General features: G+C 31.3%; 3 protein-coding genes across 3 annotated transcripts; all 3 read right to left on the bottom strand.

The window, feature by feature from the left end:
* Positions 1-5,133: 5,133 nt before the first annotated feature.
* On the bottom strand, positions 5,134-5,499 carry LOC140958068 (cysteine proteinase inhibitor 1-like). Its single transcript, XM_073415463.1, has one exon. It carries the CDS (start codon positions 5,497-5,499, stop codon positions 5,134-5,136), a length of 366 nt encoding a protein of 121 aa, XP_073271564.1.
* Positions 5,500-9,761: 4,262 nt separating this feature from the next.
* LOC140958069 (cysteine proteinase inhibitor 1-like) lies at positions 9,762-10,127 on the bottom strand. The gene has a single exon (XM_073415464.1). It carries the CDS (start codon positions 10,125-10,127, stop codon positions 9,762-9,764), a length of 366 nt encoding a protein of 121 aa, XP_073271565.1.
* A 4,796-nt stretch (positions 10,128-14,923) lies between these two features.
* Positions 14,924-15,289, bottom strand: LOC140958070 (cysteine proteinase inhibitor 1-like). The gene has a single exon (XM_073415465.1). The coding sequence runs from the start codon at positions 15,287-15,289 to the stop codon at positions 14,924-14,926; it is 366 nt and encodes a 121-aa protein (XP_073271566.1).
* Positions 15,290-15,697: the final 408 nt, after the last annotated feature.

Genomic DNA, 15,697 nt, shown 5'->3' on the forward strand with positions numbered 1-15,697 from the left:
AAAAAAAAGATAAAATTATAGTTTTGGTCATGTAACTTGAATGTTTTTCATATCAATTATGGTATCGGTCAATTCATATTTGTAATCCTCTAGCTTGCACATATTTTTCAATTTTAATCATTTTTTTACGTTGCATCATACACATCTACAATTAATCATCGTCACGTCGTTAATTTTCAATGACACACCATCATATTCAGGTGACATGTCTTCATTTACCTCTGATAAGTCAACACTCAATTGAAAAAAATTTTAAAATTGAAAAAATGTGTAAATTAGTGGACAAAAATTATAAATTTACCAATAACATGACAAAAAAAAAATGAAAAACATGCAAGTTATACGACCAAAATTTTAATTTTCCATGTGCATAAAATAATGTCTACAATATATAATTATATATTTTAATTCATATTTTTTATTTTACCATTTAAACTAAATTTAATTTTTTTTCCTAACAATAATATATATTATAAAAAAATAAAATATAATTATAAATGATAATTTTAAAAATGTATTTTAATTTTACTCCTTTAAAATAGGAGAAGAGGTTTAAAAATGTGGATATTTTAAGTATGGCAAAAAGGCTTCTTTCACCGTCTTCAAAGATAATGTCCGAGTTGATAGAGCAGGTGAGTGTTTAACCAAAAGTCAGGAGTTCAATTCTCACTAGCAAAACCTTCTCGGACGAGCTTGTCACATAAAGCTTGTCCAGCAATATGATTTACATGGCTAACATGGTGTGCATACTGCTACATTAATCCGGGATTTTTTCAGTATGCACCTAAACGTAGCGGCTATGGGTTCCCACATCATATAAAATGTGAGGCCCATTTACTCTAACGACAATTAATGATCAAACAATAATGGTTTAATTTAAAGCTACAGCGGAAATGGTTTAAAATACTTTAAAACAGACCTCTGGGCCTAGAAAAATTTCGGCATGACCTCCCCGTAAGCAAGACATCCCGAAAAACTCAAGCAACATTTTATATCAAAATATACTCCAACTAGAGTCATAAAAAACAAAAACCAAAGTCAACAACCATAGCCGCACTGGCCAGGACTAAACAGAAATTAAAACTTACCACATACTCACCAGATCATAAGAATCATAGGGTCGACTCAGAACATCACAAAAACAACCAAATATCACTACAAATACACGGGACATCTCCCCGGCAAATAAACTACAATACAAGACTGAAACAAACTCAAGACATACATATAGACTAACTGGGAAACTCCACTGACAGAACCAAGCAATCCAACCTCAATCCCGAGCTCCACTGGCGGAACCTCGGCCTGATGCTGCAAAACGACTCGGGAGATCTACCATGGTGCCCAATAGCAACCACAGCAGCCCCCCAGTAAACAACTGAGGTTAGGATTCTGGTATGAAACAGTTCAATAATAACAACAATAATCATAAATCATGCATAATCATATAATAAAATGTAATATGCAATGCATGAAAGGCTCAACGAATAATCGGGATAACAGGAGCCAACAAACGGTACGATAACAACTGGAATAATGCTCGAGCAACAACACAGGGGAGCTACATCGTCATGCAGCTAAACCGCCCTGCCAAGTATGCGAGGTATGCCAAGCTGTGCTGAATAACACCCCTGACTCGGCCTCCATACAGCTGATACGGTATAACAGGATGGCACAACAGAACAACTAGATGACACAATCCCAGCGCTCACCTCAAAAGGCTGCACTAACCACGAGATTGTTCAATCATATCTACGGTCTCATGTGTATAGGCCTATCAGCCACACAATGATCCCGAGATAAACAACAGTGCCAGATAACAACGGATATCAACAATGGGCTAACAAGAACGATAGGGCTCAACATGAATGTCATAAATGTATGCCCGATGCTAAATGTCAATAATATGTCATAATAATAAACATAGATCACAACGAAGGCATTTAACAATTTACAACAGTCAACAAGTCATAAACACGATCCATGTAACACAGAATGACAATTAAACATAATTTATGTTTTACCGTCGTATGTTACCGAGCTGTAACATACCTATACCAACTTGACAATCCAATATCAACTTCACTTCAAGACTCTCGGCCTAAACAAAACCACAATAAGCCGATCGTGAAAACTACATTCCACACCAATGTCCGATTTGGCACAAAAGAGCATAAAATTCGTATCTCGCTCAATATTAACTCAAATCAATATCCGTCAATTGGAAATGAAAGATAGCTCAATTATATAACTTTTTCTAGAAGAAACCATTTCCATAATCCTGATAGATAAATCCCAAAATTATCAAGAAGACGCTACTCCATACGCACTTCGCGGCAGAATTCTGTAATTGAGCAGTTTCGGCAAAATGAGCATAACTATCTCAATTCTTAATGGAATCTAACGAATCTTATATCATTACGAAGATAACACATATCTCTACAACTTCTGTTTGAATCATAAGTTCAGAATCCAAGTGCATATATGCCATAATCCCGAATTACAGTAGCTACTCTGCACAGTTCAATTTCAAATCTGGTTTTGACACATTTTCGTAGCAAAATCATAACAAATCCGTTTCTAATCGAAATCCCATGTTTCTAGCGGCTAAACATAAAGCACTACAAAGTTTGTTTTGATTATTTCTACAAATTAAAACTACAAAAATCGCAGCAACCCAAAAACTCTCACCCAAAAACTGGAAGAATTCGCGCAGAAACAGAGCACCGGAACAGCAGCTTTGATCTACTCGTATCCTTGCTCAAAATTCACGATTTCTGTCTTGAATCAAAGCTTAGGATGTTAGGAAGACACCCCTTTAGACAGATCGAGATTTTGACGCCGGACGGAGGACATATCGCGATTTTACCGTAGCTGCTCCAAGGGTTGCGGGAATGGAGTTTTCTTCTTCCTTTCTTTCTTTTTCCTTCTCTCACACGTTTCTTCCTTCTCTTTTTTTTTTGTAAGTTGTGTGTATGTATATGTATATATATATATATATATTGTGTATTTGGTTACTAAAATAGTAACTCAAGCCCATTTATCCCGGTCTAAATTTATTTTGCTCTCGTGCGTTATTTAAACTCTATATGTATTTTATATCGTTAAATTCTACGATATTCTAAAATACATATTTTTAACACACTTCTTGAATTTATTTGGCATAAATAATTATTCTAATTTACAACTCAATAATTATTCTAATTATACCAAATTACCGGATAATTAATTACAAGGCCTTACATAAAAAAAGCTTCTTCACCATCCACACCATTTTTTTTAAGGGATATGTCACACCCCGAGCCCGGGCCCGAGCCCGCGCCCGCACCTACGTGACTGCACAATGGGCCCCTATAGCAACTACTTCGTATTCGTCCTCGCTTTACGAAAATGATCTACCCAAGTTGCTATAGAAGTCCATTGTAAGCCATTATAAACTCATTTTAAATCTTTGATTTTTTCGATGTGGGACAAAGGTATCACATGATATGTATTCAATTTTAGTTAAAGCCTTTATTGTCTTTTAGGAAGATTATAATGAAGGAAAGTGGGGAACTTAAAAATAATGACTTCTATTTGAACAAGTACTTTAAAATATTTTTAGTGTTTTATAAGTGAAAAACTTAAATTATGCGTTTGTATAACATTTTAGTAAAACTTTTTTGAAAAATATTGTAGGACCGAACGCTTGCCGCTTTACCAAAAGTTATAGCTGGTGGTAACGTTGTAACTCAAAATTTTTAAACCGCACAGCAGCTCAAGCACCACGATTCGATCGTTCTACCAAGCAGGGACAATTATAGCACCCAACAATCTCCCTATCAATAATTGCACACCTTGCAATCAATGAGAATCGAACTCATGACCTAGAATTTGATACCAATTGTAGAAACGAGCGCTTGCCACTTTACCAAAAGTTATAGCTGATGGTAATGGTGTAACTCAAATCTTTTAAACCACACATCAGCTCAAGAACCACAGTTCGATCGCTCTACCAAGCATGTACAATTATTGCACCCAACAAATATTTTTAAAAAAGTGTTATCAAAGTATAGTTTTTAAATAACAATGCAGATGTGTTTTTTATTTTTTTATAATAAAAAACGCGGGTTAAAGAGAATGGAAAGAATTTTATTCAATTTTTGACAAATACCTTTATAATTATTTTTAGGTTTAAAATCGATTTTTTAAAAAATAACTGTCCAAATACCTTTTCAACTCTAAAAATGTTTTTGTAGAATATTTGACCAAACACATATTTATTTTTAAAACAACTTTTAAAATAATTTAAAATTGTTTTTTTTGTAAAAAACGGTTTTATAAATACTCATCAAAACAAAGTCTATACATTGTGAGAGATTTTCATAAATATGAAAGTCATGTCGGATGAATTTGAATAAGGACAAGAGTTGAAGAATACTTTTTTTTTCTTTTTTCTACTTTTATGAATTTTTAAAATATATTTCCATTATCCACCGACCATTTTAGACTTTATTTTTTAAAAATAATAATTTTTATACGAAAATAATAATAAAATTAAAATATAGATTAATAAAGTTGTTTTGCCCCTAATTAATGTTCATGATAGAGAGAATTGAAACAAAAATTTATACAAAAAAAGGAAATCTTTAGTTGAAAATGGTCCAAATAGAAATGATGTCGTTATGATATAAAAAAACTATTTTTTTATGAAAAACTAGATAAAATATGTTATCAAATTTCAGTTTTAATTTGTTATCTTTGTTTTTTTATTCTATATACAAATAATTCATCCTCAAATATGATTTAATTACAATTTGACTTAGTCCACTTGCTTAGTTATCATAATCGAAACGAAAGGTCAATCTTCGAAAAACTTACAAAATTTTTGGGAGTTTAGAATCATGGTAAAAATATTATTATGAAATGTTTTAAATATGTTGTTTTTTTGAGGAATATATGTGGTTTGAAAAATAGTTGGATCACTTAAAATTATTATTTAAAGATGTTATTTAGTATATATAAAAACTGCAATAATATAACATCTAAAAATTCAATGACAGAGATCTAAAATTATGTCCGAAAATATTTGTTTATATTAAATATAAAGACATTCTTATTCAGGAGACTAACATTACATATATAATATCACCCTTAAACTTTCACAAAAGAGCTTAGTTCCCTGAAATGCTTCCAAGGCATGTCCCATACCACAGCCTCGTAATTTCCCGGCGCATTGCCGACAGCCGCATCATTTGCGATGATGACCAATCTGTAATTCGTACCTTCTACTACTTGGGATTCACCCTTCACCACCTTTACAAACTCCAACTGCACGTTAGCCTTCTTGTTGTGCTCCGACACCGCGAATCTAGCGATTTCCAACACATCGTTCACGTTTGGAATCGGCCGCCAGTTGCCAACGATGGCACTAGGCGAAATGGCCAAGGCTTGGTAATGAAATGAAGCCACCAATATCAAGAGGATCGCTGAGAGAAGAGGGGAAGATTTGAGTTGCATATTTTCTTTTGCTGTGAAGAATTCTTTGTGTTAGTTTCTTTCTTATTTGTGTGGAAATAGGACGTGATGCTGTGTAATTTATATAGCATTGCAACTACTTTGCAATTGTGTCATTTGACATATTTGCCCTCAGCTTTTGGTTGGTTGAGTTACTTTCTACTCCATATATATGTAATATATATACTTTAAAATTACAATAATGTTGTCATTATATATACATTTTTTGGGAACTATTTTTTTATACAAGTGAGTCAATAATTATTTATTATGATATTAGCATATCGATACACTTAGTGTGTAAAATAATAGATAAAATTTAAATTTATATAGTTTAATTCAAAATTTATTTTTTTATAATATAAAATGAATTCAAAAAAACTATTACTGAAAATGGTATATATTAGAATTAAATAAAATACAATTACAAATGGTAGATTATGTTAAATAACTATTAATCTTTACTACTCCACAATAAAGGATGCAATTTCATATTGAGAGTATTTTAGGTAAAAACAAAAAAGGATTCACCAAGCACATCAAATTGTTTTAAAAATACGTTGTATGTATAATGGAAAATTAAACTTTCAAAAAATAAAAAAAAGATAAAATTATATTTTTGGTCGCGTAACTTGAATGTTTTTCATATTCAAATATGGTATCGGCCAATTCATATTTGTGATCCTCTAGCTTGCAAATATTTTTCAATTTTAGTCACTTTTTATGTTGCATCATACATGTCTACAATGTATGATCGTCACGTCATTAATTTTCGATGACACACCATCATATTCAGGTGACATGTCTTCATTTTCCCTTGATAAGTCAACACTCAATTGAAAAAAATATTAAAATTGAAAAAATGTGTAAATTAGTGGAAAAAAATTATAAATTGACGAATAACATGACAAAAAATGAAAAACATGCAAGTTATACGGAAAAAATTTTAATTTTCCATGTTAATAAAATAATATCTACAATATATAATTACATATTTTAATTCATATTTTTTATTTTACCATCTAAACAAAATTTATTTTTTTTTACTAACAATAATATATATTATAAAAAACGAAATATAATTATAAATGATAATTTTAAAAACATATTTTAATTTTACTCCTTCAAAATAGGAGAAGAGGTTTAAAAAATGTGGATATTTTAAGTATAGCAAAAAGGCTTCTTTCACCGTCTTCAAATACAGTGTCTTAGTTGAAAGAGTAGGCGAGTGTTTAACCAATAGTCAGGAGTTCGATTCTCACTATCAAAACCTTCTCGGACGAGCGTGTCACACAAAGCTTGTCCAGTCTGATTTACATGGCTAACGTGGTTTGCATACTGCTACAATAATCCGGGATTTTTTCAGTATGCACCGAACGTAGCGGCTGCGGGTTCCCACATCATATAAAAAAAAAGCATCATCACCATCCACACCATTTGTTTAAGGGATAAGCATTCAATTTTAGTTAAAGCCTTTAATGTCTTTTATAAAGATTACAATGAAGGAAAGTGGGAAACTAAAAAAAATGACTTTTTGAACAAGTACTTTAGTGTTTTATAAGTGAAAAACTTAAATTATGTGTTTGTATAAGATTTTAGTAAAACTTTTTACCAAAAACTATAGCTTGTGATAATGGTGTAAGTCAAATCTTTTAAACTACACAGCAGCTCAAGCATTACGGTTCGATTGCTCTACCAAGTAGGGACAATCATTGTACCCAACAAATATTTTTTAAAAAGTGTTATCAAAGTATAGTTTTTAAATAAAAATTAAGAGGTGTTTTTTTTTTTAATAAAAAAACTCGGGTTAAAAAGAATGAAAAGAATTTTATTAATTTTTTGTCAAATACCTTAATAATTATTTTTAGCTTTAAAATCGATTTTTTTAAAAATAATTGTCCAAATACCTTTTCAACTCTAAAAATGTTTTTGTAGAATATTTGTCCAAACACATATTTATTTTTAAAATAACTTTTAAAATAATTTATAATTTTTTTTTGTAAAAACGCTTTTATTAAACGTTTTATAAATACTAATCCAAACAAAGTCTATACATTGTGAGATATTTTCATAAATACGAAATTCATGTCGGAAGAATTTGAATTAAGACAAGTGTTGAAAAATACCTTTCTTTATTTTATTTTTATGAATTTTTTAAATATATTTCCATTATCCACCGACCATTGTAGACTTTATTTTTTAAAATTAATAATTTTTTCATACAAAAATAATAATAAAATTAAAATATAAATTAAGAAAGTTGTTTTGCCCCTAATTAATGTTCATGATAGAGAGAATTGAAACTAAATTTGATATTAAAAAAAAATTAGAAAGTCTTTAGTGTGAGAACCGAAAATCTTGCAATAATTAATATTTGGAAGGAAATTTTATTAGCATAAGATTCTTTTATTTGAAATCCTTATATTAGAGATTTTATTATTGAAAATCTTAATTATCAAGCCAACAATATTCATATTAAGGCATGCAATTTCGAAAATTTGGAAGGGAGTCTTGCAAGATTTGAGTATCATGCATATTAAAAGGATTCAGGCATGATTAATTGCTAGGAATTTTCGAAAATCCAACCATATTACATGCCAAGATTTTGTGAGGATTATATGCTTGATTAATTGGAATGAAATCATCAAAACCTTGCACCAAAACCGTTGGATCTAGCCACCATATTTTCAAGCCAAATCAAGGGTCATGAGATCAAGAAATCTCACAAATTAGGGAACCATATTTTCGAAATTAAGCAAGTGGATTGGAGCCAAATTTTGAGAGATTTGGAGCAAATTTTGTAGGATTTTAGTGCCAAATTTAGATCCATCTCCTTCACCTATAAATATCACACCACCTCTACTCATTCTCCACCCCAAATTTCGAAATCCTAGAGCTGAAACTTTCGAAATTTCAGCACCTTGTCCTAGCCGAAGTTCTACTCAAAATCCGTCCTAACAAGCCAAGCCGAAGTGCCGCCGAGTGAAGAGTAAGGAACGATCCACTTCGAGAAGCCAAGCACCTACGTTTTTAGCATCAATAAACGCTGTAAGTGGGCTGTTTTAAAGAATTAATTTCGATTATGCATTCTTCGTGTGTTTTTGAAAATACGGTCGGGTACATGTTCTTTTATACTCCTTTTCTTGTGTCGAATTGTCATACTGTTTTAAGCATTGCGAGGAGTCGACTGTATATGGGTGGGAATACCAACCATGACGTACCCTTACGCGGTGGGGGATATAACCGTTATACGGCCTCGCCTCCTTAGAGGAGTAAAAATTAGGGACTGACGTCAGTAAACCATAGAAAGTTAGATAAATCACAGTGGTTGGTAAAGGTTATGCATGTGTTATGAAGTATGTATGCAACTCATGTTTTAAATTCGAAATTTATGCATGTTGTGTTAATTGTGCTCGATACGCCCCCGCTTGCTGAGTATTCCCAAATACTCACCCCCTTACAACCCTTCCCAGATAAGCTCGAAGAAAAACTCGAGGAGGAAGAGTCCGAACAGTTCTGGGGATGGTGAACGTTCGAGAATTTAGATTAAGCTTAAAGTTATTATGTTATTTAGTTTTAAGTTCCGCATTAAACTCTGTTGACTTTTTGAGATTTCGGTATTGTAAAGACAATTGTTATTTCATTTGAGATTATGTTATATAAACTGGTTTCGGTTTACACTGTGCTGCAAAGGCTTGTTGTTTCGATCATGTGATTGTTAAACAACGCCGGTGTCAATCCCGAGTTTCGGGGCGTGACATTTAGTTGAAAATGATCCAAATAGAAATGATGTCGTTATGATATAAACAACTATTTTTTATGAAAAAATAGGCATAATATGTTATTAAATTTAAGTTTTAGTTTGTTATCTTTGTTTTTTGTATTATGTATACAAATAATTCATCCTCAAATATGATTTAATTACAATTTGACCTAGTCCACTAGCTAAGTTATCATGATCGAAACGAAAGGTCAATCTTCGAAAAACTTATAAACTTTTTGGGAGTTTAGAAGCGTGGTAAAAATATTATTATGAAATGTTTTAAATATGTTGTTTTTTGAAGGCTTATATGTGGTTTGAAAAATAGTTGGATCACTTAAAATTATTTTTTAAAGATCTTATTTAGTATTTCTAAAAACTGCAATAATATAACATCCAAAAATTCAATGACAGAGATATCAAATTATGTCCAAAAATATTTGTTTATATTAAATATAAAGACATTCTTATTCAAGAGACTGGCATTACATATATAATATCAGCCTTAAACTTTCACAAAAGAGCTTAGTTCCCTGAAATGCTTCCAAGGCATGTCCCATACCATAGCCTCGTAATTTCCCGGCGCGTTGCCGGCAGCCGCATCATTTGCGATGATGAACAATCTGTAATTTGTACCCTCGACTACTTGGGTTTCACCCTTCACAACCTTTACAAACTCCAAGTGCACGTTAGCCTTCTTGTTGTGCTCTGACACCGCGAATCTAGCGATTTCCAACACATCGTTCAAGTTCGGAATCGGCCGCCAGTTGCCAACGATGGCACTAGGCGAAATGGCCAAGGCTTGGTAATGAAATGAAGCCACCAATATCAAGATGATCGCTGAGAGAAGAGGGCAAGATTTGAGTTGCATATTTTCTTTTGCTGTGAAGAATTTTTTGTGTTAGTTTCTTTCTTATTTATGTGGAAATAGGCACTGATGCGGTGTAATTTATATAGCACTGCAACTACTTTGCAATTGTGTCATTTGACATTTTTGCCCTCAGCTTTTGGTTGGTTGACTTACTTTCTACTCCAGATATATGTATTATGTATACTTTAAGATTACAATAATATTGTCATTATGCACACTTTTTGAGAACTATTTTGTATACAAGTGAGTCAATAATTATTTATTATAAAATTAGCATATTGATACACTTTGTGTGTAAAATAATAGATAAAATTTAAATTTATATAATTTAAATCAAAATTTATTTATTTTTATAATATAAAATGAATTGAAAAAAACTATTACTGAAAAAGTTATATATTAGAAATAAATAAAATACAATTATAAATGGTAGATTGTGTTAAATAACTATTAATCTTTACTACTCCAAAATAGAGGATGCAATTTCAAATTGAGAATATTTTAGGTAAAAACAAAAAAAAAGGCTTCACCAAGCATATCAAATTGTTTTGCACATACGTTGTATGTATAATGGAAAATTATAATTTCAAAAAATAAAAAAATGATAAAATTATATTTTTGGTCATGTAACTTGAATGTTTTTCATATTCAGTTATGGAATCGGTCAATTCATATTTGTAATCCTCTAGCTTGCACATATTTTTCAATTTTAATCATTTTTTACGTTGCAACATACATGTCTACTATGTATCATCGTCACGTCATTAATTTTCTAGGATACACCATCATATTGAGGTGACATATCTTCATTTTTCCCTTATAAGTCAACACTCAATTGAAAAAAATTTGTAAATTAGTGGACAAAAATTATAAATTGACGAATAACATGACAAAAAATGAAAAACATGCAAGTTATACAACCAAAATTTTAATTTTCCATGTGTATAAAATAATGTTTACAATATATAATTATATATTTTAATTCATATTTTTTATTTTACCATCTAAACTAAATTTAATTTTTTTTCTAACAATAATATGTTTTATAAAAAAATAAAATATAATTATAAATGATAATTTTAAAGAGGTATTTTAATTTTACTCCTTCAAAATAGGAGAAGAGGTTTAAAAAATGTGGATATTTTAAGTATAGCAAAAGGCTTCTTCACCGTCTTCAATGGTAGCGTCCGAGTTGATAGAGTAGGTGACTTTTTAACCAATAGTCAGGAGTTCGATTCTCACTATCAAAACCTTTTCGGACGAGCTTGTCACATTAAGCTTAATTGTCCAGTATGATTTACATGGCTAACGTGGTGTGCATACTACTACATTAATCTGGGATTTTTTCAGTATGCACCGAAACATAGCGACTGTGGGTTCCCATATCATATATAAAAAAAAAAAAAAAGCTTCTTCACCATCCACGACATTTATTTTTAAGGGATATGCATTAAATTTTAGTTAAAGCCTTTCTTGTCTTTTAGGAAGATTATAATGAAGGAAAGTGGGGAACTAAAAAATAATGACTTCTGTTTGAACAAGTACTTTAAAAAATTTTAGTGTTTTATAAGTGAAAAACTTAAATTATGTGTGTGTATAAGATTTTAGTAAAACTGTTTTGAAAAATATTGTAGGACTGAGCGTTTGCCGCTTTACCAAAAGTTATAGCAGGTGGTAATGATATAACTCAAATCTTTTAAGCCGCACCGCAACTCAAGCATCACGGTTCGATCGTTCTACCAAGCAGATGCAATTATTGCACCCAACAATCTCCCTCCCAATAATTGCACTCCTTGCAGTAAATGATAATCGAACTCATGAACTTGGCTCTGATACCAATTGTAGGACCGAGCGCTTGCCGCTTTACTAAAAGCTATAGCTGGTGGTAATGGTGTAACTCAAATCTTTTAAACCACACAGTAGCTCAAGCATCACAGTTTCGATCGCTCTACCAAGCAGGTACAATTATTGCACCCAACAACTATTTTTAAAAAAGTGTTATCAAAGTATAGTTTTTAAATAACAAATGAGAGGTGTTTTTTTGTTTTTTTTTTTATAATAAAAAACGCTGGTTAAAGAGAATGAAAAGAATTTTATTCAATTTTTGTCAAATACCTTTATAATTATTTTTAGCTTCAAAATCGATTTTTTTTAAAAATAATTGTCCAAATACCTTTTCTACTCTAAAAATGTTTTTGTAGAATATTTGTCCAAACACATATTTATTTTTAAAACAACTTTTAAAATAGTTTATAATTTTTTTTTTATAATTTCTTTTATAAATACTGATACAAACAAAGTCTATACATTATGAGAGATCTTCATAAATACGAAAGTCATGTCGGAAGAATTTGTATTAGGACAAGTGTCGAATAATATTTTTTTTTTCTTTTATCAATTTTTTAAATATATTTCCATTATCCGCCGACCATTGTAGACTTTATTTTTTAAAAATAATAATTTTTTCATACGAAAATAATAATAAAATTAAAATATAAATTAAGAAAGTTGTTTTGCCCCTAATTAATGTTCATGATAGAGAGAATTGAAACTAAATTTGATAAATAAAAAAAATAAGGAAATCTTTAGTTGAAAATGGTCCAAATAGAAATGATGTCGTTATGATATAAACAACTATTTGTTATGAAAAACTATACATAATATGTTATTAAATTTAAGTTTTAGTTTGTTATCTTTGTTTTTTTTATTCTTTATACAAATAATTCATTCCCAAATATGATTTAGTTACCATTTGACCTAGTTCACTAGCTTNAACCAACCCCGAAGCATGTCTTATTCATCGCCGTCTACTTGATCTTCGTTCTTATCTGGAGAGAGATGTAAGGGGTGAGTGTTTTGGGAAACACTCAGCAAGTGGGGGCCGATCGATTACCACAAGTACATATAAATATAATTTAAAACCCATATTGCAAACTGATTTTCAAAACGTAGTATATCATATCAGGTCAGAATCAGAATCGAAATGCGAAACAGAGATTATCAGACATTCAGAACAGAACGAATCAGAACAAATGAAAACACTGTTATTCATCTCGTTATCCATGGTCAAATTGTCCCCAATATGTTAGTCCTCTAAGGGGTGAGGCCAAAACACAGTTTTATACCCACTGATGGGGGCGGAACACAGTTTTATACCCACTGATGGGGGCCGAAACACAGTTTTATACCCACTGATGGGGGCCATATAATTTACAATCGTCGTTCCATATCCCACTCGAATCATAACAGTGCACCACAGAATCAGATGTATCAAACAACACTTATCGGGATTTTTGAATGAACTCAGCAGAATCAAAGAACATCGGAAATAGAAGGAATATATCGTACATCGATCGAGATTTTATGAAATACATAATAGCATTTTTGAAAATGGTTTGACATACATACAAGCATGTCATGAAATACTTATACAAAGTTTAAGTTACAAAGAAATACATAGCAAAAGCCCACTTACTTGATTTCGTTTGGATTAAAACGCTAGAAAGACGTGCTAAAAGAACTCCGTTCGAACAAGGTCGCGGCAAAGCTTCGAACTCGGCTGTCGCAATGCTTCGAATTTGGCCTGCTTTCCAGCAGCTATATTTCGAATTTTTGTAGCTACGGGGAGGGATTTTGTAGTAGGAGATGTGAGATTACTACCACTTCGGTCCTCTTTATATAGGGTTGGAAAATCAACTACAATGGTAAGCTCTTATCACTCCAAGAATGTCGCTGATTGCTTAATCAAATAGATGATTGCATTTTTCTCTCCCGAATGAACCTGGACTCTTCTTGATTCAAGATACACACCCGAGATTCATGCTATAATAGTGAGTGATTTTGGCTCCCTTAAGTGCAAATGGAGAGTGATTTTGGCTGCATGAATCTCTTTCAAGATTGGTGCACTTCCATATTGAATAGTCTTCACATTTGATACCACTTAAATGTCATTACTCATGGTCATTAACGTCCTCTTAATGACACCTATTCATGGCCATTAACCTCATATTTAAAATGCCTATTAATGATCATTAACTTCCTCTTAATTATCATTATTTTTCTTTTAATATAGGTAGTTTAATGGCTGATTTGTTGTGGTTTAATTTAGTCTTTAACAATGGTGATAAAAGGTCAATAATGAGGGAAAAATGATTATTCAAATTTCCAAGATTATGATTGCAGGGAACGCGAAAAATGTTGGGCAAAAAAGAATGAGCTGAAATTTCCTATGACATATATAGGTCTTCCCGTTGCAAGATTTCGGGTCTTCACAGAATTGAAACTAAATTTGATAAATAAAAAAAATAAGGAAATCTTTAGTTGAAAATGGTCCAAATAGAAATGATGTCGTTATGATATAAACAACTATTTGTTATGAAAAACTATACATAATATGTTATTAAATTTAAGTTTTAGTTTGTTATCTTTGTTTTTTTATTCTGTATACAAATAATTCATTCCCAAATATGATTTAGTTACCATTTGACCTAGTTCACTAGCTTAGTTATCATAATCGAAACGAAAGGTCAATCTTCGAAAAACTTATAAAATTTTTGGGAGTTTAGAAGTGTGGTAAAAATATTATTATGAAATGTTTTAAATATATTGTTTTTTTGAAGGCTTATATGTGGTTTGAAAAATAGTTGGATCACTTGAAATTATTTTTTAAAGATCTTATTTAGTATTTCTAAAAACTGCAATAAAGAGATCTAAAATTATGTCCGAAAATATTTGTTTATATTAAATATAAATACATTTTTATTCAGGAGACTGGCATTACATATATAATATCAGCCTTAAACTTTCACAAAAGAGCTTAGTTCCCTGAAATGCTTCCAAGGCATGTCCCATACCACAGCCTCGTAATTTCCTGGCGCGTTGCCGGCAGCCGCATCATTTGCGATGATGACCAATCTGTAATTCGTACCCTCGACTACTTGGGTTTCACCCTTTACAACCTTTACAAACTCCAACTGCACGTTAGCCTTCTTGTTGTGCTCCGACACCGCGAATCTAGCGATTTCCAACACATCGTTCAAGTTCGGAATCGGCCGCCAGTTGCCAACGATGGCACTAGCCGAAATGGCCAAGGCTTGGTAATGAAATGAAGCCACCAATATCAAGAGGATCGCTGAGAGAAGAGGGCAAGATTTGAGTTGCATATTTTCTTTTGCTGTGAAGAATTCGGTGTTAGTGTCTTTCTTATTTGTGTGGAAATAGGCGGTGATGGTGTGTAATTTATATAGCACTGCAACTACTTTGCAATTGTGTCATTTGACATATTTGCCCTCTACTCAGATGTATGTAATATATATACTTTAAGATTACAATAATATTGTCATTATGTGTACACTTTTTGGGAACTATTTTTTTTATACAAGTGAGTCAAAAATTATTTATTATAATATTAGCATATCGATACACTTAGTGTGTTAAATAATAGATAAAATTTAAATTTATATAATTTAACTCAAAATTTATTTTTTATAATATAAAATGAATTGAAAAAACTATTACTGAAAAAAGTATATATTAGAAATAAATAAAATACAATTACAAATGTTAGATTA

Source organism: Primulina huaijiensis, chromosome 14, assembly GCF_012295235.1.
Source record: "Primulina huaijiensis isolate GDHJ02 chromosome 14, ASM1229523v2, whole genome shotgun sequence".
Lineage (NCBI taxonomy): Eukaryota > Viridiplantae > Streptophyta > Magnoliopsida > Lamiales > Gesneriaceae > Primulina > Primulina huaijiensis.

Bases quoted from the DNA above. Each gene is read 5' to 3' on its own strand.
- LOC140958068 (XM_073415463.1), bottom strand. From the start codon at position 5,499: ATGCAACTCAAATCTTCCCCTCTTCTCTCAGCGATCCTCTTGATATTG.
- LOC140958069 (XM_073415464.1), bottom strand. From the start codon at position 10,127: ATGCAACTCAAATCTTGCCCTCTTCTCTCAGCGATCATCTTGATATTG.
- LOC140958070 (XM_073415465.1), bottom strand. From the start codon at position 15,289: ATGCAACTCAAATCTTGCCCTCTTCTCTCAGCGATCCTCTTGATATTG.